The sequence below is a fragment of the Oryctolagus cuniculus genome, chromosome 10 (genome assembly GCF_051225735.1).
Source record: "Oryctolagus cuniculus isolate XC-2025 breed Fujian yellow rabbit chromosome 10, ASM5122573v1, whole genome shotgun sequence".
NCBI lineage: Eukaryota > Metazoa > Chordata > Mammalia > Lagomorpha > Leporidae > Oryctolagus > Oryctolagus cuniculus.
In genome coordinates, this window is record NC_142876.1 from 62,514,934 (window position 1) to 62,541,439 (window position 26,506).

At 40.4% G+C, this 26,506-nt stretch overlaps 1 protein-coding gene across 50 annotated transcripts in view; it reads right to left on the reverse strand.

Moving 5' to 3' along the window:
* The window catches only part of EPB41L3 (erythrocyte membrane protein band 4.1 like 3), a 267,762-nt gene that overhangs the window by 47,384 nt on the left and 193,872 nt on the right, over positions 1-26,506 (reverse strand). For all 50 annotated transcript variants that reach the window (XM_089305310.1, XM_089305306.1, XM_089305307.1 and 47 more), the window contains exons 4-6: positions 12,825-12,929; positions 11,529-11,571; positions 2,321-2,396 (exon numbers count right to left, since the gene is read on the reverse strand). In XM_089305310.1, coding sequence (XP_089161436.1) covers positions 2,321-2,396; positions 11,529-11,571; positions 12,825-12,929 — 224 coding nt within the window. The remainder of the gene's footprint in view (positions 1-2,320; positions 2,397-11,528; positions 11,572-12,824; positions 12,930-26,506) is intronic.

The following is a 26,506-nucleotide window of genomic DNA, read 5'->3' on the forward strand; positions in this document are numbered from 1 at the left end:
TCACTCAGTGCAACTTGGGGGTACGCTCTTTCTCGCTGTGGAATAACTTCTCTAGGACAAATTGTCCAGCATCTCCAAATGCTGATAGCTAACTTATCTGTACTTGATACAGTTATAAGGGGAAAATACTTGATTACAAAGCACAACATTTAAGGGCCCCCAGAAGCAAGCCAATATTCACAATAAAATAGCTTTATCAATATAACACAGACTAAAACAAACCTAAAGACATATTCTAACATCTTTTAAAATGACTTTTAAAGCCAAATAGCTCCCAAAAGACTTCCCAAAAATCCTTGGTGAGGAGCATCGTAATATATAAAAATGAGGCTCTTAAACACGAGTATTAAGCTCCAACTAGCTTAAAGAAGTCTTGCTTTGATATCCAGTCGGCAGGTCTTGCCACGTGACCTGGACAGATCTCAGATTACTCCACGGCAATGTGTCCATGAAACTCCATCCTCAACTTTGTGCATTCTGTAAGACATCTGTTTGCAACAACTAACAGTTTCACCTGTTTCCAGTTCTCACTTTAAAAATGCAGATAGCACCCTACAGGCCAGCAAATATTAGACTAATTTTGAAGAACTGCTACCTTAAATTCAGAGAATCTTGTCACTACACATAGTTTTAAAGTGGAGAAATGTTTTCTTTTCATATAATTTTTCCACAATATAAAAAGATCTTTTACTAGCTGACTTGTCCTATTATTTTGCTTTGAAGATTGACACGTGGGATGTGGGTGCTAACACTGGTGAGTGCCACTACTACCCATCATGGCCTGGCCTCTGCATATAATCATAGAGTACACCCTGTACTTTCATAGGAGATGAACTCTCAATGTGCTGAGCAGAGGACTACGATCCAGTCTTGAGGTCCCCCCCACTCTGCCCCGTGTGGTTTTAGGCTGGTGATTTAGGAAAAATCCATGTAATCCAGACATAAAAATTCTCGAACATTTAACAGGCTCAACAAACACTACCCACATTGATAGGAAAAAATTGTGTACTGAATTTTCAAATCCTGGGATAATAGGCTCTATAGCCTGCAATTAGCCATAATTAAATCATTCCCCAATATTGACCGAGAAGAATCTTGACATGAGAAACAAATTCTTTCTAATGCAGTGCAAATATGAAGGAAATCCTGTGAAACTGACTGGCACTCTTCTAATACGCCTGTCTGGTGAAGCGAGTTTGAAGCAGAGCAAGCAACGGAAGCTGTTCCAAGTAATTTTCTTTTTGTGAAAAGTCCCCCAAAGAGGATGTGAGGTTTACACAGAAAATCCAGCACGTGCCAGACCAAACTGCTCTTCCTGGTCTTAACCACACCTCTAAACTGGGTGAGAGTCAGCGTGTGCCACACCGAGACCAAAGGACCCAATGTTGTGTCTTCCCTTTGAAACCCTGCCCTGGAGGTGATGGACTGAGAAGCGGGGGTCTTCAGGAGGGGACTGGGTCATGAGGATGGCGCCTTCGTGAATGGGATGAGTGCTCTCAGAAAAGAAGGAGGGACAGAGCCCCATCCCCTTCCCAAGAGAGGACAGAGCAGGAAGCTGGACTCTGCAACGCTGGAGCAGACCCTCACCACAGCATGATTGCTGGCACTGTCCTCTCCCAACAACCGGCTCCTAGAACTGTGGGAAATACAACTCTGCTGCTTATAAACCACCCCGTCTCTGGTGTTTTGTGAGAACAGCCAATTCACACTAAGACACACAGTTAGCTTTATAAGGGTATCCCTTCCACTCTGGGCTCAGGCACAAGCTGGAATAGGTTGACACTAGATGCATTTTTCAATGTACCCTTCCCCTCCCCAGAAAATAATCATTTTGCTTGTATACATAGGGCACGGAAAGTAAACTCCCAAATTTACATGTGTTTATGTGTATCCGTGTGTGTGATTTTTAAAAACAGCTGTCAAGCACCCAGTTGGTTATATAAACCACACAAGCCTCCAAGAGACATTTTTAGTCTGCTGTAAAGCAGGACTACTAAGAATTGTTGCATCATTTCAGGCTGAATTCCATCCAATTTGGCTATGGTGGGAGGATGATAGTTATCTCCATTTTGCATGTGTTCCCACCAGGGTCAGGCAGAGGGAAGTAGCAGGCTAGCACCTACGAGGCAACTGTGAAAGATGGGGTCTTGGCAACTCCTCTCTTCAGATGTGTGCTCTCACGGAGTTGCCTTTTGTTTGCCACTTGAGTGTGGATGACTGTAAGACTAGGAGACATAGACATGTTCTTCTCTGGAGCATTTAAGAGATGCCCAGTTCCCCAGTTTGCCTCCTGTGCAAATCATAGCCACCTTTCAAGTACCTGGTGATATCTTCTGATAGCTGGGCAGGGTCTGGTGGGTAAAATTTCACATTAAATGAAAAGTGCCAAGCACCACCTGCAGGGATAGGAAAGAAAATTAGAATAAAACCTTGGAAAATCTCCTTATTCTTTTGATTTAAATTGATAGTCAAAACTGCCTTAACGCCACGTATTAACACTCAGGCCACTTTTGATCACTAATGCAAAACAGGGAAATCTCTGCTCAATGAAACCCATAGATAAGTCTGAAACCTCATTTATTTTCTAATCTTCTCTCCAATCAAATCCTTCACTGGCACTTCTAATGCCCAGAGAAATTGACCCAACTTCCTCCTTTACTCAGGATCAAAGGCAATCCTTTGAAAGAAGGAAAAACAGTAAATGATACGGATAATCCTCTATCAAATAAGTTTAGAATGGACTGGATTTATATTGCTATGAATTTCTGGATAGCTCACACACATACAGACATACACCATTTTCTTTGTCCTTTCTATTTTGTTATTACAGGTCAAATCCAATTATATTAAATGGCAAGAGAGTATTCAACGTATTTTTATTTCCAAGTTTTTAAAGATATATTTGAAGGGGGGGGGCAGAGAAAGAGAGAGATCTTCCATACTCCCTACTCCCTCAATGTCTGCAACAGTCAGAGCTAGCCAAGCCAGGCTGAAATCAGGAGCCAGGAACTACATCTATGTGTCTCAAGTTGGTGGCAAGAACCTCAGTACTTGGGCCATCATCTGCTGCCTCAAAGGAGCATTAGCAGGAAGCTGGACTGGAAGCTCAGAGGAGTTGGAATCCAGCCAGGTGCTCCAACATGGGGTGTGGGTGTCCCAAGCAGCATTTTAACCTGTTGCACCACAATGCCAGCCCCCACGTTTTAATTTTTATGGAAAAGGTTTGTTGTAATGAATATTGCTTTAACACATGGGATGTTAAAAACTTTTTTTCTTGTTTGGGGAAAACTTCTGGTGAAACAGATGCCTAAATGTACAAGGGGTATTCAAAGAGTTCATGGAAAACATGTATTATGAAAAACTATGCATGGATTTCATATTTTTTTGCACCAAAATAAACTTATATTTTAATCCCATTTTCCCTGGGACCTTTTGAAGTATCCCTTGTAATCACGGTGCAACACCCAATTCTCCTCCTGTGGCATCCATATAAGGCCTATCCAGAACTGAGAGCCAACAAGGGGAGGTTAGCTCACAGGTACCAACACTGTGCACTGTCTATGCATATCCTCAAATCATCACTAAGCCTTACCAAGGTCTACATTTCATTAATACACTCTCTAATTGTGTCTGATTTATCAGTACAGAAGTGGAAATAACATCCTTTCCCCCCTATCAATAATACTCACTTAGTGTGATCTAATTACCCCTTCACCCCTTCTACTCACCTTGTTTGCTTTTGCCTTCTACGTGCACTAAGTTACCCAAGCCTGCCTATCTCCTCCCTGCTTCACTGCATAAATAAGCATATAACCAGGTCCACAGCCGAGGCTCTGCCTGTAGTCTGCATGGACTCCAGGAGAGTCCCAGTTTCCCTGGTAGCCATATCCTGGAAACCTTTCACCTGCACCTTCCTTGGGAGCCACAGTCTCACTCTCACTCAGCGATTCTGTGACCTTGCAGTTCAGCCCTGGCACTTTAAATACTCTCCCAAAGTTGGCCAAGTGCCACTCACTCCCCATTAAATTACTGCTGGAAACTCCATGTAATCCCTGGCCTCTTCCTTCCCAAACATCCAGAAGCAAGGTCTAGTACTGTCAGTGTTCCTTAGCTCCTTCTTTGCACCATTCATGTGCGTAAGTGGTTAAGACTTCACTTCACCAGTTTCCTACTTTTCTATCATAAATAGCATAGATCCACTTTCTCATTGTAGTTCACTCTTATTTTTCTTTTAAGTTCATGGGAAATGCACATTAACATTTAATTTTATTTTTTCCATGGACTTTCTTTTAAAGATTTACTTATTTGAAAGGCAGACTGAAAGAGCCAGAGACAAAGGCAAAGAGAGACAAACTGACTGACTTTCTATCCACTGGTTCACTCCCCAAATAGCTGCAGCAGCCAGGGCTAGGCCAGGTTGAAGCCAGGAGCCAGGAACACCATCCTTGTCTACCACATGGGTAGCAGAGGCCCAACTACTTGGGACATCATCTGCTGCCTCCCCAGGCACAGTAGCAGGAAGCTGAATCAGAAGCAGAGCAGCCAGAACTCAATGTATTCAGATACAGGATGCCAGCTTTGCAACTGGTGGCTCAATCCACTGTGCCACACTGGCCTAAATAGTTTATTCTAATGCTACTATTTACATCACACTTAAGATTCCACATGACAAGGAACAGCAATTACTGGGTATTTAGTATTATTTTTAAAACAACTCAAAATATTATTGAAGCATGGGCTGTAGGAATTATGAGCCATAAAACACATCAGTCAAAGATATTTCTAGTGATTGCCCCCCTTCTCAAAAACAATCCTTTTCTTATTCTAAATGCAATCTTATTTGGTCTGACTTTCCTATCAATTCCTACCCAACTAGATCCCTTTGATGTTGGCCAATAGTGAGGTTCAAAATGACAGCTTGCTTTCCCCCAAGGAAATAGAATTAAAAATAATAGATTAGTCATGGGAAATGGATTTACCGCTCTCATCATTTTTACCCATTTCAAAGTATGCCTTGAAACCAATGAGTAGTTCAGCAATGTAATTAAACAATCTTACAAAAAATTCAGGGAGAAAACTATAAGTAGGGAAACTTATATGTAGCAAAGTACAGAGAAGACATGTTGATGCATAAACCCTCATTCCAGGAAAGTCAGCTGCAAACTACAGGGGGCCTAAGGGTCTCGGAGATGCTTGTTAAAAATGCCAATTCCTGGGAACTTCCTCCAGCGCGGTGCCCCGAGATATTTATCCCAGAGATTTGGATTTGGAACATAGCCTAGGAACCTGTGGGGATTTTTTGAGGAACTTGAGTTTTAACAAGTTCCTTTACTGTTCTAACACAGGTGGGTCTTTGGACCACACTTTGAAAATCATCCCTTCTAAGAAACCCACTATCCTAAGGGTACACCCCAAATAACTACAAGGTCTCTCAGGACATTACTTTGAAATGATGGGAAAATTTATAGAAAATATAGTCTGTATATCAATTTAAAAAATCCAGCAAACTGAGGTGTACAACTTGAAATGAATAAGAGGCATAATTAAAGCTCAGGCGCATCTCCCCATAAAGAACCCTGCAGAAACAGATCATCCAGAAGCAGGCACTGACACAGTGGAGGAGCCTGCAACTCTCTATCTGCTCAGAAGAGGGCCCTGGTGAGAAGAGGAAATGAAACAGCTTGAACACATGGCAATGAGTACTTCTATAATGCTGAGGTAGGATTTTAAATTACAGATTTAGGATAAATAGAAAATTGTGACACTGAAGGAAGTTCATTCTTACAAAAAATTTCTAATTTTAGCCCTCTTCGTCTGCCAAATCTTAAAATTTTTTAAATATGCAATATTCATATCATATTACTATGAGTATGTATATACTCTGTATCATAAATATACATTTGTAATCACAAAATATTTTAAAATTTAGGATCTGGCATGCACAAAAGAACAAACTTTTCAGCTTTAGAATGTACTAACTATTATATATTTATAACTTAAAATCTTGAACTTCATTCTCTTAAGGATTTAATTCTAGAGATACACTATGGACTGAAAGCATGATAAGCATAGAAGAATCCTTTTATCATCTGTCTATATTAAAGAAGGGAGAGTGATGATACAGTAATTATGTTCAATACGATAATATTCTTTACCCTAGTACAATGTAAATTTTGGGATAACAGTATTTTAGTGGATGGGAAATAACAGAGAATACAGAAAAAATACAAAATTCTAGTCATCAAAGTTGCAGAATGCAAAGTCAGCATACAAAACTCAGTGGTATTGTTATATGAAGTCATATGAAAAAGAAATCAAAAAAGCAATCCCATTTCCAATAACTAACAAAAATATCTAGGCATAAATTTAATAATAGATGTGAAAATCTCTATAATGAAAAGTATAAATCATTGATGAAAACACTTGAGGAGAACATACAAAAAAATGGAAAAACATCTCATGTTTATGGATTAGAAGAATCAATACTGTTAAAGCATACTCCTCAAAGCAATTTAAAGACTCAATAGTATCCTAATCAAAATTCCAATTATAGCAGAAAAATAACTACTAAGCTTTGTATGGATCACAAAAGACCCTGATTAGTCAAAGCAATCTTGAGCAAAAAGAACAAAATGGGAGGCATTATAATACCTGACTAAAATATGTAGCAAAGTTACAGTAATAAAAATAGTATGGTTTTGGCATAAAAATATAGAAAAGAGGGATTGAACAGAAACCCTGAAAATAAACCCATGCATCCACAGTCAAATCATCTTTGAGAAAGTTGTTAACATGTGTTTTATAAAAGGATAGAATTTTCAATAAATGGTGTTGAGAAAATTGGATGGCCACATGTAAGAGAATGAAACTAGGCTCTTAACTCTCACCACATAAAATATCAACTCAAAGTAGATCAAAGACATCAATGTAAGACTTGAAACCTTGAAAACATTGGAAGAAGACATAGGGAAAAGGCTTCAGAACACTGGAATGGGCAAGGATTTTCTGGATCAGATCTCCAAATCACAGGAAACAAAAGCAAAAATACACAAATGGGGTTTCATCAAACTAAACAGCTTCTGCACTGCATAGGAAACAACAGAGTGAAGAGACAACCTACAGAATGGGAGAAGTATTTGCCATCTGACAAGTGATTAATACCCAGAATACACAAAGAACTCAACTCAATAGTAGAAAAACAAATACTTCAATTAAAATTTGGGCAGTAGATCTAAACAAAAGAAGAAACACAAATGGCCAACAGGTACATGACAAAATGATCAATATCACAAATCATCAGAGAAATGCACATCAAGACCACAAATTAGACTTGCTATTATCACAAAGGTTAAAAGAGATCAAATGCTAGTGAGGATGTGGAGAAAAGAAAACACACGTTGTTAGTGGGAAAGTAAATTAGTGCAGCATTGTGGAGAACAGAATGGAGGTTCCTCAACAAACTAAAAAAAAGTCACCATATAACTCAGCATCTCACTGCTGGGTATATAGCCAAAGGCACTGAAATCAGTCTGTCAAGGGGACCTCAGTACTCCCAAATTGACTGCAGCACTATGCATAATACCAAGAAATAGAAGCCGCCTCAGTGTCTATCCACTGAAGAATGGATAAAGAAAGTGTGGCACATACATGCAATGAAATACTACTCAGCTGTAAAAAAGGATGAAATCATTTGAAACATGGATGGAACTCAAGGTCCTTCAGTTAAGTGAACTCAGCACAGAAAGACAAGTATCTCATGATCTCACTCATCTGAGGAGTCTTGAAAACAGTTGATCTCATAGCAGCTAAAAGTATAATGTAATTACCAGAGGCTGGGAGGGATGAAGGTCATAGATCCAGGTAAAGGTTGATTAACTGGCACTAGATAATATCCAGATAAGAACAAGACAGTAGATACATAGAGATAACCATGGTACTACATATATTTCTCTTTCAAAAAAAAAAGTAGAAGGTAGGCTTCCAGATATTTTTCACCATAACAAATATTAAATGTTTGAAGAGATAACTATATTTAACCTGATTGGACATTACACAATGTAGACATGTACCAAATCATAACATAGTACTCCATAAATAAGTATAATTTTCATGTATCTTTTACATTTTTAAAGTTAAAATGCAAAAATCCACTTTTGCAAATATCCCAACTTTCCTGTCTCCTCCCTATGTGCAAGGCTGTAGTTTTCCTCTTGTAGCAGTCACACACACGGTGTGATGAAAACAGTCTTTAAATCTCATGTTCTGATCATCTCTTTAATTTTCTTCTTGGAGGAAGGAGGATAGGAGACAGCTCAAATGGGAAGTTAAGGGAAAAAATGCTTCCATTAACAACAGAAGAGAAAGTTAGCTTGTACACCTTTTTATATTCACTTATCCTTGGATACTTTACAGTGCACTATTCAGACTGTTCCTAATCCATTAACCAGCTCAACAAGTCATTAAGTCATTAATCAGATGAATCCAGAACATATGACACAAAATAAAGATCTTTAGTGCTTACTCATTATCTTAATTTTTAAAATCAGGATTCCTTAGAGTAAGGAATCTTACTTAGATTACTTAGAGTAAGTACTGTTCTCCAGCAGACTCACAGAATGACAATTGTTTTATGTAGCACTCTGACCTCAGAATCAGCCCTTAAAGGCTCCCTGGTCTGGCTGAAAAGCCAGTGAGAGCATTTCAGGCAAGGAAAGCCAAGACACTATGGCAAAAAAATATTCTACATGAAGGATCTCCGTGAGTGAGATCCCAATGAAAAGAAGTGGCCATCAAAGAAGGACATACTTTTCTCTAAAAGGAGAATGTGAATGGAAGGGGAGAGGGAGTGGGAAAGGGGAGGGTTGTGGGTGGGAGGGACGGTATGGGGGGGAAGCCATTGTAATCCATAAGTCGTACTTTGGAAATTTATATTCATTAAATAAAAGTTAAAAAAAATCAAAAAAAAAATAAAAGGAGGAGAGAACTTCCACTTGCTTATGGCCTTGTCTAAATACTGATGGAGTTTGTGGATTCAAAAGGCTTCCATAGCCTAGACAGCTCATGTCAGAGTCTTGGGTGGTCACTGATGTCATACATAAGAGTGTTAATTGTTAAATTAACAACAGGAGTCACTGTGCACTAACTCCCCATTGCACGCGCTCTGTCCTCAATGAGTTGTATTGAGAGTTAATTGTGATACTTGTTCTTAAAGGTTTTTTCAATGTGTGTGTGCAAATTGTTGAAATCTTTACTTAGTATAGAGTGGTCTTCTGTGTACAAAGTTAACTGAAAATGAATCTTAATGGAGAATGGTACTGGGAAGGGGAGAGGGAGGAGGAGGTGGGGTGGGAATGAAGTTGGGAGGGCAGGTATGGTGGGAAGAATAACTATATTCCTAAAGTTGTTCTTAACTAAATTTGTATTCCTTAAAAAATTAATATTAATTAATTAATTAAAAAAGTAGTGTTCTCACTACTTTTATTTGTCATGGCTATTGCTATCCTTGTTTTAAATCCCAGTTGGACTATTTCTCTCAAACTAACTCATTATCAAATTTCCAGTTAGCTACATTACTGTTTCCATCATCAAATTTCTCTAAAAATAGGGTAAATGAGGTCTTGTTTATATAAATAGTCAGCAAACTCTCTAATTTCTAGAAGCACAGTGGCTCTTTTTCCTTTGGCAATATTATCCGCTATTAAGTTATTTCAAGCTGCTCACTACTAATTACTTTTATTGGCATTTGGGGTATTTTGATTATCTTAGGACTTCAAAGGTAGTGAACTGATGAAAACTTCAATAGAAATGATGTTCGGAATAAGCCACTCTTAAATCTATTCTTCAACTAGATTAGTTGTTCAGGAGAATTAAGCTAGGATTTATTAAAAAAAAATAAGAACTGCTTACAATTACCTCATTATTTAAAACTATAAAAATTATCCTTGTTGGAGGTAAAAATCAGAAGGGTAAAATGTAAAATTACAAATTAACTCCTCCTCCTCACCTTCCTCTATTGCAAGCCAACACTGCTAATATCTTGCATGTCTTCCAAAAGTTTCCCATGAATACCAAGGTGCTTAAAAAAGTGTGTGGGGAAATGGAACTGAACAGTAAGTTTATTTTGGTGCCAAAAAATTGAAACTCATGCATAATTTTTTCATAATACACATTAAGATGAACATTCTGAACACCCTTCATATATACCTTAAATATTTTAACAATAAATGAGATTATGTTATAGACACTATTCTGCAGATTGACTTTCAGTAATGAGGGCTAAGACATATTTATTTGATGATTCTATGACTGATTTAATAATATCTTTAAAATAAGGATTTAAAATGTGTCTTGTTTTCTGCTATTGCAAAAAACATAACAATAAACTTCAATGTGTATGCACACATGCACTTTCCTACAGATATGCTAAAAATATTTTACAGGTAACATTGAGGGTCAACAAGTACATTTTAAATTTTAATAAATACTGAACAACTTGACTTTTTAAAGGGTTGCACCAATTTCTACTTTTACCAGTTGGGTTCACAGTTGCCAGTGAAGTTTATCAATAAACTGTTTAAGTCTTTGCTAATCTGAATAGGTGAAAAATGTTGTCTCACTTTAATTCCATTTAATCATTAGTAAGAATGAGTAACTTATTTTAATTCTCAAGTTTTGTGAGTTTCTCATACAACTTGTTTTGTGTACTATGAAATACACATTTTCCTTTAATGTTTTATGTGAAAGGCAGAATGAGTGAGTGAAAGATACAGAGAGAGAGAGAGAGAAAGAGAGAGAGACAACTATCTTTCATCAACTGGTTCATTCTAAATGCACACACCAGCTAGGGCTGTTCCAGGCTGAAGCCAGCAGCTGGGAACTCCAGTCAGGTCTCCCATGTGAGTGGCGGGAATCAGCAAATAATTCAGCCATCATTTGCTGCCTCCCAGGCTGCACATTTGCAGGAAGCAGGGGTGGGACTCGATTCCAAGCGCTCTGACAAGGGATGTGGGCATCCCAAGAGGCAGCTTAACCTGCTGCACCACAAAGCCCATCATAGAAACAGACATTTCTTGACTTCCCTTTCTAGAGATCAAGAAAGGTAGGGTGTCACCAGATAGTAAACTTCAGTCCAACTTGTTATTCCATTTCTAAACTACCAAATGACTACTATTTTTAGCTTGACTTGTAGACATTTGTGGCACTTAGGCTTAATTTAACATTAATAATTAAGTCTGGAATCTTTATGTGGTTAATTGCCAACTGGAGCATCACTTGATCAAATCATGTATTTCATATCTGTGTGCAGGCAGAGGAATAAGTCAAGTGTCATAGTCATTCTCATTTCTGACTTGTGATGAAGAAAAATGGGCACTATCTGAGAAACAACCTGCCAAATCACAGTTGCGATTTTAATGTGTCTTTCAAACACTGCACATTCACATTAGCCAAGTTCATATGAGCTACCGATTCAGACAAGCCAGCTATCTAAAAATCCATGTCACCACAGAAAGCAATCCAGAAGAACTTACTTCGAATCTGTTTTTTAATTTCCTTCGCAGGGTCCAACCAATTCTGAAAAGGAAACGACATTTTGAGTTGGAATGAGAAAAGAATAAAAATGACTCCATGTTGATGAGGTATGGGTATCAGAGTGAATGGTTTCTTCCCTGCATCTAGTGCCCCTCCCCCACCAAGCTCCACAAAGTCACAGGCACTGGGTGAATAAGAAAAGGCATGTGTGTGCCATTTGTATTTGCAAAAATATTTTCTTTTATAGTCCTCAGGGATTCGAGCTAGCACAGAAAGGGGGGTGGGTGGATTCTAGAAGAGTCTATGTCTGAGTAATTCACCCAAGTAACTTGATAATAAATGGGACTTGACACACTGATGCCCTAGCCACTGACTTCCACATTCATGACTTCTGTGGTCACGGATGCGTAGGCCTCTGTCTGGAAATCTATCCCAGCAAACGAACACTGGCTGCAGACTCTGTGTTTCCCTCATTGGGAAAATCGGATGTTTAATAATGAAGCTATAGACCAGGGACTTCAGCCAGTATCAAGTAAGGACTCATGGCACAACACCGAAACATCTGAGAACAAGACTTCTGTGACTCAGTTTCCAGCACCAATACAAGGGAAACAAGGTTCTCTTCCTGGTTTCTCAGGTAGTGTGGAGATTCAGAGAGCAATGCTCTGAACAGCCTGCGTTACTCGGGTGCCAGCATCTACTGAGGCATCTCACCTGTGAGATGCAATGGCTGACAAGGGTCAGGTTAGACCCGCCTCACTTGCTGATTTGGTAAGAGTATGAGTGTGTGACAAGATAACTGGCAATCATACAGGAACCCCAACAGGCATCTACCCTGGTAATCTAACTCACAACTGTGAGGTCTCCATGGAATTCTGGGCTGGGAAAATGGTTTCTACACAGCAACAGAGCATTTGGCTTTCATTGGTTCAGAGACTCTGCTAAAAGACGGCATTCCAAATAGCACCACAGAAAATGCTTTCCTGCAACCACAAGGAACTCCGGGAGAGAGGGAGAGAGAGAGAGGGATAGAGAGAGAGAGAGGGGGAGAGAGGGAGAGAGGGAGAGAGAGAGAGAGAGGGAGAGAGAGAGAAGCTGACTTACTGTTCTCAAAACATTCAGATGAAAGGGAGTTGTCAAGGATTTCCTCCGTGAAGAAAGAAGGTGATTAATAGCACCGAGGCACTCACAGTCCCAATGGGGGCGTGTGGAGAGCCTCCCACCCATTCCGTGTTAGCCATGTTCACGTAGCAGTGAGCAGCAGGCAACAGCTGTCACTGCCTTTGATGGCTCACCTTCTGGTTTTCAGCATCTCGGTACGTAAGGCCAAAGTAGTCTTTTTCTAGCAGGTTCAGGTGTTCGCACACTTTATCAAATAGCACTTGCCCTCTGGACCGTTTCTGTAGAAAACAGAACAAGGACTGGCATCAGCACACAAAAAACACCTTCCAGTTGCTACAAATAGAACTGGGTGAGATTTAAGACACTGCTTATCTGCTCAGTGAGCGACCAGCAACTGTGAACACTTTGCCCTTTCCCTGTTTCTGGAAAGGCTCAAAAATGTGAGGTTCAACCTTCAAAAATCCATCCCTACAAACAAACACACAAACCCAAAATGTCCATCCACAATGCCTCGAGGAAGTCCGGGGAGATGGACAGAAATCAAAGCAGCTGGGGACAACGCGTGATGCTGGGAAGCCTTGTGTCTTCTGTGAAATGTAAAAATCCCGACTGTGAATGAAGCATATAGGATGGACAAAAGAATCCCTACCTCAATTCTCCATGCTGTAAGATTCTAAGCTTGAGAAAAACTCACCCTCTTCCTTGTTACAGGCAGACCCTCCTGTACAATTTTACATTCTAATCCATACTTTGAAATTCTAAGGATCACTTTTCCCCAGTCCATTAAACCATGCTCAGTAGTTTATTTTTGTTTCTGTCATGAATTTCAGCTTTGTATTACAGTGTTCAACTTTCTCTTAACTCCTTTTAGAGCAAATGCTTGTTATTAAACATTAAATACTTATGAAGTTTAAAGATTCTGGTTATCCTATATAAAACATAAAAGGTATTTCCAAAAGTTCGTGGAAATGAAATTAAATGATAAGTTTATTCTGGTGCAAAAAACTTGGAAATGCATGGACTTTTTCATTATGTGCATTTTCTATGATCTGTTTGAGGATCCCTTGCATGTGCTGTATTTTTTATAATCAAGCGGCTATCGGGAAAAAGAAGAAAAAATCCATCAACTTCATTTATTGTGATATATTGTATCACACTTTCATCTATTCCTTCAAAGGGTTTCAAACATAGCCTTAGAGTCTGCGATGGATTAAATGGCAATCATTAAGCCAAATTACTTTTTTGTTTGTGTGGTACTGATATTTTATATCTAATACATTAAGCATATTTGTCTTTAAGATTTAATGTGTTAACAATGAGACACAGGAAAATTGAGTACATCCAAGCCCAAATAATAAGCATCTAAAAGACCAGTAAGCAGTGTGGGGTATTGTGCAACTGTAACTATATTGGAAATTAATTACTCAGTTCCCTCAAGCATGACTATTTAGGAAAAAGGATAAAGTTATGCTAGAAAAGTAAAGTCTCAATTGTAGTTAGCCAAATAATCAAGCATGTATTTGAGAAAATAGTTCCATAGAGTATGAAAATAAATGAGTTGTTAGCAAAATGATATGAATAGAAGATACACTTGATATGAATAGAAGATACAACAACAAAATGCTGTTTGCTGGTTTAAAATCTGCTACTTAACAGCATATTATTTCTGAATAATGTTGGACAAATTCTAAATAATTCACACATATACACAAAAAGACTCTTCCCATACTTCTATTAGTTCTATCTCCAGTTTACATAAAAACAGAGGTTCAGAGAAGGTAGAGGAGAGTGGCAGCACCGTGTTGATGGCTCTGGGCAGTCGTTTTACAATCAGACAGAATCTAGGTTTGAATCATTTTCCATGTCCCTTGCAGCTACACAAACCTCTGTTGTTCCCCTCTGTAAAATGTGTCTGATGTCAGCTACCTCTTTGGGATAGTTAACAACAAAATAAAATAATGTATTCAAATTTGGTACATTGATGGCACGCATCTAGCATTTGAATCTTAACTATTATCACAGCCCAGTGAATAAGAAATGGGAGAATAATATAACCATATTATTATGTGTGCTCTCAGTAGTAACACACATACGAGAAAACTTTCAAAAATTCATAAAAAGCAGCTAAAAGATGAGTTTATTTTGGTGCAGAAGAATTCTGAAGTTCTTGTGTATAAGAGGTCTTCAAAAAGTTCATGAAAATTCACATTAAGAAGAAATTATGTATGGATTTTCAGGATTTTTTTTGCAGCAAAATAAACATGATTTTTCCATGAACTTTTTGAAGTGGTGTTAATGAGCAGCTTCAGTATTAACATGTCCTGCTTTTCCTACAGATGTCTGTTGTTTTCTTACCAGTCAATTGCTTGAACTAGGCCACATTATTTATAGACACACACACTCAACACACACACAGGTATACTTTGGTTTTTGATCTGGTACTTTCTCAACAAACGAATGAAAAACAAAAGAAACAGCAATTACAGAATCCCTTATCTACAAGGTGTCACTTGCTTCCATGTCCCCTGTACCCTCCGACCCAACAGAGGACAGCCAGCCTTCAACAGAGGAATCCTTCCTGAACAGGCTGCGGGCTGTGCGGTCCCTCATGTCAGTTGGTAATCATCTGGTGTGTTCCTCCACCTTGTCGCTTAACAAGTGGCATGGATTAGCTCCAGCCCAGCCTATTATACTAACTGGCTCCTATTTCTCACAATTTGATTTCTGTTAAGGACTCACAGCTCTCTCTTGAACACACCATATCTTTCTTACTGAATATTTTAAACACAAAGATTTTAAGACAACGACAGAGTGGCCCCATTCTTCACATTGGAGATTTTCTGTTTTTCTGGCCCTAAACAACAAAACAATTTTCTAGTATCTACCGTAGACGGGTACCTGAAGTGGAAACAATGAAACTGCCACCTGCTAAACATCAGCACAGCTACCAGTTTTTGAAAGGCTTTTCAAGTCATCTGGGCTGCCATTTTCTCATCCTTGAGCAGGGACTTAAGAGTCTACAGAGGAGCACAGTGAACATGGGCTTGAGGCTGTAACTGAGCCCTCCTCTGCTTATGAGAAACTACTAATGGACTAAAGTGCTTTTTTATAAGGAGCGCAGATGGGCTTTGGCACTGTCCTCTGTATCATGAAGACAGAGATTCTGCCAGTGAATGAAGTTAGGACATGACATGGAATCTATTTTCCAGGAGACTGAATCTCCTCTACAATCTCTCCAAACTCGAAAATTAAATTCTTGATTCTTCTCAGAAGATTTTTTCTAGTGTATTATTAAATTTTTCAAGGCAACCATTTTTATCTGTTGACATTTGCATGTGACAGTAGGCAATAACCTTTACTACATCATTAGAGCTCAACAATCAGATTGGAAATTTAAGAAAAACTACATGAAATATTATGGTTCCCAAAGACATAGTGTTCATTAAATGATCAATCTAGGTACCTTGCTGTCATTGGGATGTGGTTATTTATAGCCATTATGAGTCAAACATTGATCAAGTCTTGTAAAAAAGGTTGACAGAGGTATTTTAAACTAATGATACTTTACCTACTCCTAGGCAAATAAGACTTTTTACTCTTGTTGCAGTTCCTTGTGAGTCATTAAGTTATCTCTGACTCAAAGGCATTCACAGTTCACATATACCATCCAGAACCATTGATGTTACTTCTCTCAAATAATAAGCCAACAGTGGCCTGCCCTCACCTGAAATTTCCCCCTGGAAAGCTGAGTCTGTTTCTGATAGACTAGATGGGGATACGACAGCCCAACAATCCAGCAGGCTTTAAATACCCTTAAGAATGACACATCCCCAAGCAATTTAGACAAGTTTCATTTTTAACTATTTTTCTTTAGTTTAAAAATTTCCAGTTGACAAATGATGGTGTATGGTAGGAGATTTATGAAGAGAATGCAAAGATACACTGTAGACTAGGAGAAAATATTTGCAAAATACGCATCTGATAAAGGACTGGTATCCACAACATACAAACAATTCTTAAAATTCAGCAATAAGAAAACAATTCAATAAAAAATGGTCAAAATATCTGAACTGACGCCTTACTAAAGGTGATATAAGAGAACAAGCATATGAAAAGAAGCTTCCTATCATGTTATTAGAGAAATACAAATCAGAACAAAACATACTGTTACCATGTAATTCACAACATGATCCTCATTATTTACCTAAATGAGTTGAAAACTCATATACATGCAAATGCTTGCCCATAAATTGTTTAAAACATTTATGTATTTATTTGAAAGGCAGAGAGGGAGAGAGAGGAAGGGAGAGAGGGAGACAGGGAGAGAGGGAGACAGGGAGAGAGGGAGAGAGAAGGAGGGAGAGAGAGAGAGAGGGAGAGAGAGAGGGAGGGAGGGAGAGAGAGAGGGAGGAGGGAGGGTGAGAGAGAGGGAGACAGGGAGAGAGAGAGAGAGGGAGGGAGAGAGAGAGGGAGGGAGGGAGAGAGAGAGGGAGGAGGGAGGGCGAGAGACAGGGAGACAGGGAGATAGGGAGACAGGGAGAGAGAGAGAGAGAGAGAGAGCGAGTCTACCATCTGCTGGTTCAATCCCCAAATGGTTGCAACTGCTGGAGCTGGGCTGATCTGAGCCAGGAGCCTGGAGCTTCCTCTGGGTCTCCCACAAGGTTGCAGGGGCCCAAGGACTTGGGCCATTTTCTACTACTTTCCCAGGCTATAGCAGAGAGCTGGATTGGAAGTGGAGCAGCCAAGCCTTTAAACCCACAGATGATGCCAACACTGTAGATGGTGGCTTTACCTACTACACCATAGTGCTGCTTCCCCACCCCCACCCCCACTCCCCTGCACACAAATGTTTTTTATAGCAGCTTCATTCATAATTATCCAAACTTGGAAGCAACCAAGAGATCCTTCAATAGGTGAACAGAGACACAAATGGTGGTAAGCTAAGATAATGGAATATTATTTAGTGATTTAAAAAAATAGGCATCAAGCCACGAATCTATAAAAGAACCTTCACATATTACTATGAAAGAAGCCGATCAGTCTCCATGCTGTATAATTTCAACCATGTGACATTCTGTAGAAGGCAAAACTAAGGAGACAGAAAAAAGATCCATGTTTGCCACTGACTTGGGAGAGCTAAACAATGAACAGAGAATTTTTGAGGGCAGTGTATGTGTATGATATTGTAATTGTGAACATGGGTCATCATATATTTATTAACGCCCACAGCATGGGTAGCACAAAGAATGAACCTAACATTAATGATGGGCTTTTAGTTAATTATAAAATGTCAACATTGGCTCAACTATGACATATATACCATTGTAACATAAAATGTTAAAAGTGGAGGAGATTGATGGGTGTGTGCAGGGGGGGTGGTACAAGGGAACTCTGCTCAAATTTTGTATGAACCAAAAACTGTTAAAAAATAAAGTGGGGCCGGCGCTGTGGTACAGCGGGTTAAAGCCCTGGCCTGAAGCGCCGGCATCCTAAATGGGCACCAGTTCTAGTCCCAGCTGCTCCTCTTCTGTCCAGCTCTCTACTATGACCTGGGAAAGCAGTAGAAGATGGCCCAAGTCCTTGGGCCCCTGCACCCACGTGGGAGATCCGGAAGAAGCTCCTGGCTCCTGGCTTCAGATCAGCGCAGCTCTAGCCAGTGCAGCCATCTGGGGAGTGAACCAGAAGATGGAAGACCTCTCTCTCTGTCTCTACCTCTCTCTGCAACTCTGACTTTCAAATAAATAAAATAAATCTTAAAAAAAAATAAAAATAAAGTTAAATTTTTTTTAACTTTTATTTAATGAATATAAATTTCCAAAGTACGGCTTAAGGATTACAATGGCTTCCCCCCCATATCGTTTCTCCCACCCGCATCCCTCCCCTTTCCCACTCCCTCTCCCCTTCCATTCACATGAGGATTCATTTTCGATTCTCTTTATATACAGAAGATCAGTTTAGCATACATTAAGTAAAGATTTCAACAGTTTGCTCCCACACAAACATAAAGTGAAAAATAATAGATGATTTTTTAAATGATGATGAAATCAGATCAGACCTATTGTCATGTTTAATCCCAGTGAGAGTCAAGTTGGGAATTGATAATTTCTTCTTCTTCTTCTTCTTTTTTTTTTTTTTTTTACAGAAGATCAGTTTAGTATACATTAAGTAAAGATTTCAACAGTTTGCACCCCCATAGAAACACAAAGTGAAATATACTGTTTGAGTATTCATTATAGCATTAAGTCTCAATGTACAGCACATTAAGGACAGAGATCCTACATGAGGAGTAAGTGCACAGTGACTCCTGTTGTTGACTTTACAAATTGACACTCCTGTTTATGGCATCAGTAATCTCCCTATGCACCAGTCATGAGTTTCCAAGGCTATGGAAGCCTTTTGAGTTCACCGACTCTTATCTTGTTTAGACAAGGTCATAGTCAAAGTGGAGGTTCTCTCCTCCCTTCAGAGAAAGGTACCTCCTTCTTTGAAGACCAGTTCTTTCCACTGGGATCTCACTCACAGATATCTTTCATTTAGGTTTTTTTTTTTTTTTTTTTTTTTTTTTTTTTTTTTTTTTTTGCCAGAGTGTCTTGGCTTTCCATGCCTGAAATACTCTCATGGGCTTTTCAGCCAGATCGGAATGCCTTTAGGGCTGATTCTGAGGCCAGAGTGCTATTTAGGACATCCACCATTCTATGAGTCTGCTGAGTATCTCGCTTCCCATGTTGGATCACTCTCCCCTTTATTTATTCTATCAGTTAGTATTAGCAGGTACTAGACTTGTTTATGTGCTTCCTTTGACTCTTAGTCCTTTCATTATGATCAATTGTGAACTGAAATTGATCACTTGGACTGGTGAGATGGCATTGGTACATGCCACCTTGATGGGATTAAATTGGAGTCCCCTGGTATGTTTCTAACTCTACCATTTGGGGCAAGTCAGCTTGAGCATGTCCCAAATTGTACATCTCTTCCCTCTGTTATTCCTACTCTTATGTTTAACAGGGATCACATTTCAGTTAAATTTCAACACTTAAGAATAACTGTGTATTAATTACAGAATTAAACCAGTCATATTAAGTAGAACAGACAAAAAAACTACTAAGAGGGATAATGTATTAAGTTGTTCATTAACAGTCAGGGGTATGCTGATCAAGTCACCGTTTCTCATAGTGTCCATTTCACTTCAACAGGTTTCCTTTTTGGTGTTCAGTCAGTTGTCACTGATCAGGGAGAACATATTTTTTAAAAGGGAGAAAAACTGTGACAAAACAAGCACATAATTGATATTTTAAATTGTTAATAATAAAATTATTAAATAATTAATGAATTAAATTTATATTCAAAAAGTAAAACTTTTTTTACTTTTAGTAAGAAGATACAAATATCTCTAACAGCAAAGATTTTAGAAAAATCAAAACTGAATCTGCAAATGCTCTACTTCTCTTGGTTTTCTCCTTGAATTAACTTGTCTAAGAAACCAGGTCATTTGCCTGCAGAGCTCTAGACTTTGCATCACGCATCTCCATGGTACAATTCAATGTGTTCTCCATCTCCTGTGTTTCCCGTAGCTGGAAGATAAATCTAACACTTGATGGAATTCTGGTTTGCTGGCTTTCCCTAAGGGCTGCTATGCAGCGTCATCATGAGGCACAAAGGGACTGCCTGTTTTTGTGATGTTAGCTGTCACTGATGACCACTGCCCTGATCCGTTAATTCCAGGGTGCAATATGTTGATATTCCCATCCTAACTGCTTTCTCCTTCATAGTGGCTTACCAGCGGGAATATGGTTAGAGACACTTCTCTTTATCAGAATTACTTGGTTACTCGGTAATTCATTTGCTTACCAAAGCCAGAGTGAATTTTTGACTCTCCATTTTCAACACAGTTGAGCTGGCTCCCTAAGTCACAGGTTAGGGTTTTCCCTTTATTATGTCACAGTGGACTCCTGGGTGTAGGCAGGCTGGATGCACTTTGGTCCATCTCAGCATTGCCTAGGCTGATGCTCTGACGGTCCCCAAACGTGCTGCTTTGCTGGTCGCCTGTCAGGCCCTCTCATTCACCCTCTGGGGCTCCCAGCACTTCCTAGCACTCCCCCATTTTCTGCCTTATAGGCCGGCTGTTGCTGTGATCTCACCTTCCAGGCCTGACCTTGAGGACATTCGTGGTGGCACTGTGCCCCCCACTGTACCTTTCTTTCTTTGGTCGCATACCAAGAAGATATTACAACAGTAACTTGGTGAAACTGCGTACATGATGTTTGTCACTAGCATGCCATAATCAACGACAAAGAAGCAATATTTTAAACCAGTGATTTTTAACAAGAGCGTTTAAGTGGGCATTGTGGCATGGCAGTTTAAGCCGCTTTCTACAACAACGGCATCCCATATGGGCACCAGTTTGAGACCCGGCTGCTCCATTTCTGATCCAGCTCCCTGCTAATGTATTTGGGAAAGCAGCAGAGGATGACCCAACTGTTTGGGCCCCTGTCACCCACCTGGGAAACCCGGAAGCAGCTCCAGGCTGCAGTTAATCAGTGGATGGAAGATTCATTCTCTCACTCTCTCTCAACTCTGCCTTTCAAATAAATTTTAAAAGTTTTTAAATATTTATATATATAAAAAAAGACATGTTAATGCTCAGGTCCCACCTCAGGGCAATTAAATTAGGAGTTCTAAAGCTGGGGACAAAGTATTTGTATTTTATAAACTCCTCAAGTGACTCATGTGCACATGACAAGGTTGAAGGGTACATCTTAAACTAAATTGCTTATAACTTTTTTCAAAAAACATTGAAGGACTTGAGGGTGAATTCACTTTTTTTGTGAGGAAATGTGTCTTCATATTTCATAGAGGCCCATCCAGTTTCTTTGAGCCCTTGAGCCTGTACTCACAGCTACATTATCAGACTGACTTACACAGATACACGTGCTTAAAATTTTAAGACATTCCTTCCAGCCAATTTTCTTGGGTAACGTAAGTTCTTAAGAAATCATAAACTATCCAAAAGCTGAAACAAAAGGATACAGATGAACAATAATAAACCATCCAACTCTGGGTGGGGGGGCCAGATTCACAAAATACTCGCATTTATAGTTATGAATAACATATGAAAATAGAAATATATTGAGATCTGTTGTATTTTTAAAGGGAAGATACATCCCCTTTGTATAGCTGAAAAAGACTTTTATTTCAGATCCCACCATGTGACTAAACAATGACCCAGGTAGGTTAATAAATGCCTTGATCTTTTTTTTTTTTAAATTATTTATTTATTTGAGTGATAGAGTTCAGAGAGAGTAAGATACAGAGAGAAGGTCTTCCATTTACTGGTTCATTCCACAAATGGCCATAATGGCCAGACCTGGGTGGACCTGAAGTCAGGAGCCAGGAGATAGGAGCTTCTTCCATGTCTCCCATATGGGTGCAGGAGCCAAAGCATTTGGCCCATCTTTTACTTGCTTCCCAGGTCATAGCAGACAGCTAGATCAGACAGCAGCTGGGACAGGAACCAGCCCCTATATGGGATGCCAGAGCTGCAGGCGGAGGCTTAGCCTGCTATGCCACAGTGTGGGCTCCAAGATCTGTATTTTTTTATGTTCACTTTATGTGAAAGGTGCACACATCCATGCATGCAAACACACACCCTTCTATCTACTGGTTCACTCCTGAGATGCCCACAACAATCAGGGATGGAGCAGATTGAAGCCAGGAGCCAGGAATCTTGTATGTCTCCTATGTGGGTAGCAGGATCCCAAGGATTTGAGCCATCATCTTCTGCCTCCCATGATGCATTAGCAGGGGAGCTGGACCAAAAGCACACGGTAGTCAAGACTTGAACCAACACTCTGATACGGGACATAGGTGTCACAAGCAGCCCAGTGGCTCAGCCCACTGCCTAGGACGGCCACCCAGGGCTCCTCTTCTTTAACAGGGCAGGGGCATTAGCACCTGCCTGGGCAGGTGAGGGAGAATTCTGTCAAGCACCTGGTGCTGAACCCACGGAAGGCAGGCAGGGCTGAGGTGGAGAGCACTGCCCTTGGCAATGCCTTCTCTGAAACAAGCATGGTCTGCAGGTTCCGATCCCTAGAAATCTTTCCTGATCTGTGCTTAAGAAAAGGAGCACAAAAGCAGGAGCAGACGGATTGTAGCGCATCTCAGCACAAGAGTGCAAGTGAATCTGTGCTTTTCTTTAGTCTCTCAGAGCTGTGACTGAGCATGAGTGAAGCTCTCATCAGGTGAAGGCTAAGTAAATGCTAAAATTAGAGAAATTTGCAAACTAGAATACAGTCGTCCAGCCCTAGGAGATGGGGTGCAGCTGTCTATGCAAAGCTGCACAATCAGCAAGAAAATGAGGACACCCAAGTTACCCCATCTGAGAGCTGCAGCTAATCAGCAGCACCCCCCATCTCTGGGCAGTGTTGGGGGGCTGCACTTCCTGCCGCTGGAGGGGAGTCAGCCTCAAGGCCCTCAGGGTATTTAAAAATGCATTTCTCTAAAGATCATACTGAAAAATGAAAAAAAATTTGTTGGTTTAGATTTACACCATTCATGCTAACACAAGAAAATATTTAGAGCTCTGGTATTGAGAACTTACAGGAAACTGAGGTTCTTACACCCCATGTCAGCTATTTTTGAAATGTGGAGAGTCAATGCCATAGGCACTTTGCTCTTTCTATGACACACCATCCTCAAATAGATCACTGATGTTTCTCTCAGAAACTACATTCTCCCTCATATTTTGTGAACTTGTATTTCTGCTTCTGAGGACAGGAAACCAGTCACTCTTTTTACTGCCCCAGATACAGTGTCCTGAACACAGGGGGCTTTTAATCTATGTGCTTAATACGTGCTACTGGTATGACCTTGAAGAAAGAATTTCTTCTCACACTATCTTGAATTACTCTGGAAGCAAAATTGCCATCCGTTTTCTCTCTCGCTTTTTTTTTCTATGCTTCCTTCCCTAATTACATTTTTCCCCACTGAATGCTTTTCTATCTTCCTGACTTCAAAAGGTCAGCTGGAATTCTCTTTGTTTCTGAATGATTACATGACCACTCATCTCAAGTACAGGAGCTACTGAAGAACTCCCCAAACTGCACAGGCTACAGCACAAGCTCAGATCCGACGCCCAGACCCTGTGTTAAGTCATCACTCCCTGGGCTCCCTTCTCTGCATTGGATTCTCAACAGAAAACATTCTAACACTGTCTGCACTTAAATTTAAGTGGATGGTGGTTTGGTTTTTAAATCTACACTTAGAAAATACCAAGAGGCTGTGGTCAAACCCAGGAACAAAGATGCTGGTGTCTGGTCTGTGACAAGGGAGGTCACAGCCTCTGCAGGGAGAGGAGCTGGGAGGCCTTAGGAAGGCAGACGCGGCACCAGCTGCCCTTCGGGCCTCGGCTGCCTTTTTGCACTTTTTCTCAAGTGAACGTTCAACGCCAAGTTTAATAAGCATAGTAGAAAACCCATTATCCACATCACTCCTGCCAGACTGCACTCTCATAGGAGGACTTAATGGGCTTTGCCAGGCCATGCGCTGATCCCAAGAGCAAACCAGGCAGTGCATCTACAGAGTTCTGACATGAGCAGCACGGGTTGAATTTCGAGATTTGAATTCCTTGAGCAATTGGCTTTTCAGAACATCACATTTCTCTTTCAAACATTAATAAATTGATCAATAATTATTTTTCTACATTCTCCCTCAATCAAGTTAGCACTGGTCATCTGGAATGTTCTGTTAAAATAGGATTATGGAACTATTATGGAACATGGAATTTACTTCCATGTCTTAATTATCCATGGATTAGAAGTCATCTATCATTTATTTGAACACTGTTAAAATGTATATTCCTACCTATTTCAAGTTTGCTTTCTATTAAGAGTCTAAATGCGGTAGACGCAGTCCCACGGCTGGACCCTGATTCTGTAATTACCTAATTACTGAACCTCAGCTTCACTGCCTTCATTATAAAGTGAAAATGATATCAGTGCTCACTTACGCGATTATTGCATTAACTAAGGGAAAACACATTGCCAAGCTTATGGGAGGCAACAAGCAATAAATGGTAATACTTATTATGAGGTTCTCTTGATAACAGCTCCCCAAATTTAAATTTTTTTAAAAAAATTAATTTGAGAGGCAGACAAAGCAGGAGAGAGCGAAAGAGATAGCCAGTGAGCTCCCATCTGCTGGTTCAACTCCCCAAATGCCTGCCAACTGCTGGAGCCAGGAACTCAATCCACATCTCCCATGAGTGGCAGGATCCCAATTATTTGAGTCATCACCACCATGACCCAGGGTCTATAGCAGCAGGAAGCTAGGGCTGGGTACAGAACCCAGGTACTCTGACAGAAGATGTGGCTATCGTAACTGCTAGGCCAAACGTCTGCCCCAATTTAAAGTTTCTAGTATAGAAATTCAGAATAGAGACTGACATACCACTGAAAGCCCAATTCCTTCTATTTCTATAATGAAATCACTCTGTTACTCCCATGGAAAACAAATCCCTACTCATTGTGTAGGCAACATGGGAAAACATCCAAAATTAGTGTCATCATCATTTAACCAAGTGTACATTCAATTCTTGCTCTCTCTCTCTCTCTCTCACACACACACACACACAGAGTTTTTTTTTTTTTTTTTTTTTTTGACAGGCAGAGTGGACAGTGAGAGAGAGAGACAGAGAGAAAGGTCTTCCTTTGCTGTTGGTTCACCCTCCAATGGCCGCCGCGGCTGGCGCGCTGCGGCCGGCGCACCGCGCTGATCCGATGGCAGGAGCCAGGAGCCAGGTGCTTTTCCTGGTCTCCCATGGGGTGCAGGGCCCAAGCACCTGGGCCATCCTCCACTGCACTCCCTGGCCACAGCAGAGGGCTGGCCTGGAAGAGGGGCAACCGGGACAGAATCCGGCGCCCCGACCGGGACTAGAACCCGGTGTGCAGGCGCCGCTAGGCGGAGGATTAGCCTAGTGAGCCGCGGCGCCGGGCACACACACAGAGTTTTTTAACATATATTGGCTCTCCTGGCACCTTTTGGTACGTACTAGGCCAAAACATAAAATGGTTACATATCATACACAGCATGGAGCACTTCTAAATCAAAGGTGAACTGTGCAAATGCAAGAGTCAAGCCTCCGTTTGACTGTGATTCACAGTCCAACACATACACGACGAAAGCCCCTCTCTGCACATTAAGTCTCCTGATTGTTTTATGGAGCCCTTCTCTTTTTAGCCATATTTAGTTCTGCCTTCATTGGCTGCAGCAATTTCAGCCTCTGTTTGAAGAGACCTTGTACTCAGAGATGTTTACTGTGGGAGATAATAGCTTTCCAGTGAAGCATGCTTCTTCTTGGCCAGCAAAAACATGGGACTTGATTTTTGACAAAGAGTTTCACATCACACATAAGAGATGTTGGCAGCAAACTGTCAGATAACATTTCCTGCTGTTTATTTGCTAAGGATTCAGGTCACCAAGCCAATGTGTGCAAAATGAAATGTAGAAAAGGAAGCCTGAGAAAGAGAATTTTTCAAGAGACATGAACTTAAACCATATAAAAAAATCACACGAACTAATTCTCTTTATAAAAGATTTATTTATTTATTTGAAAGGCAGAATGACAGGAAGATTGGGAGAGAGAGAGAGAGAGAGAGGGAGGGAGGGAGAGGGAGAGGGAGAGGGAGAGGGAGAGGGAGAGGGAGAGGGAGAGGGAGAGGGAGAGGGAGAGGGAGAGGGAGAGGGAGAGGGAGAGGGAGAGGGAGAATGAATGAGAATCTTCATCTTCCATCCACTGGTTCAGTCTCCAAATGGTTGCAACAGCTGGGGTTGGGCCAGGCCAAAGCCAGGAGCCAAAAAC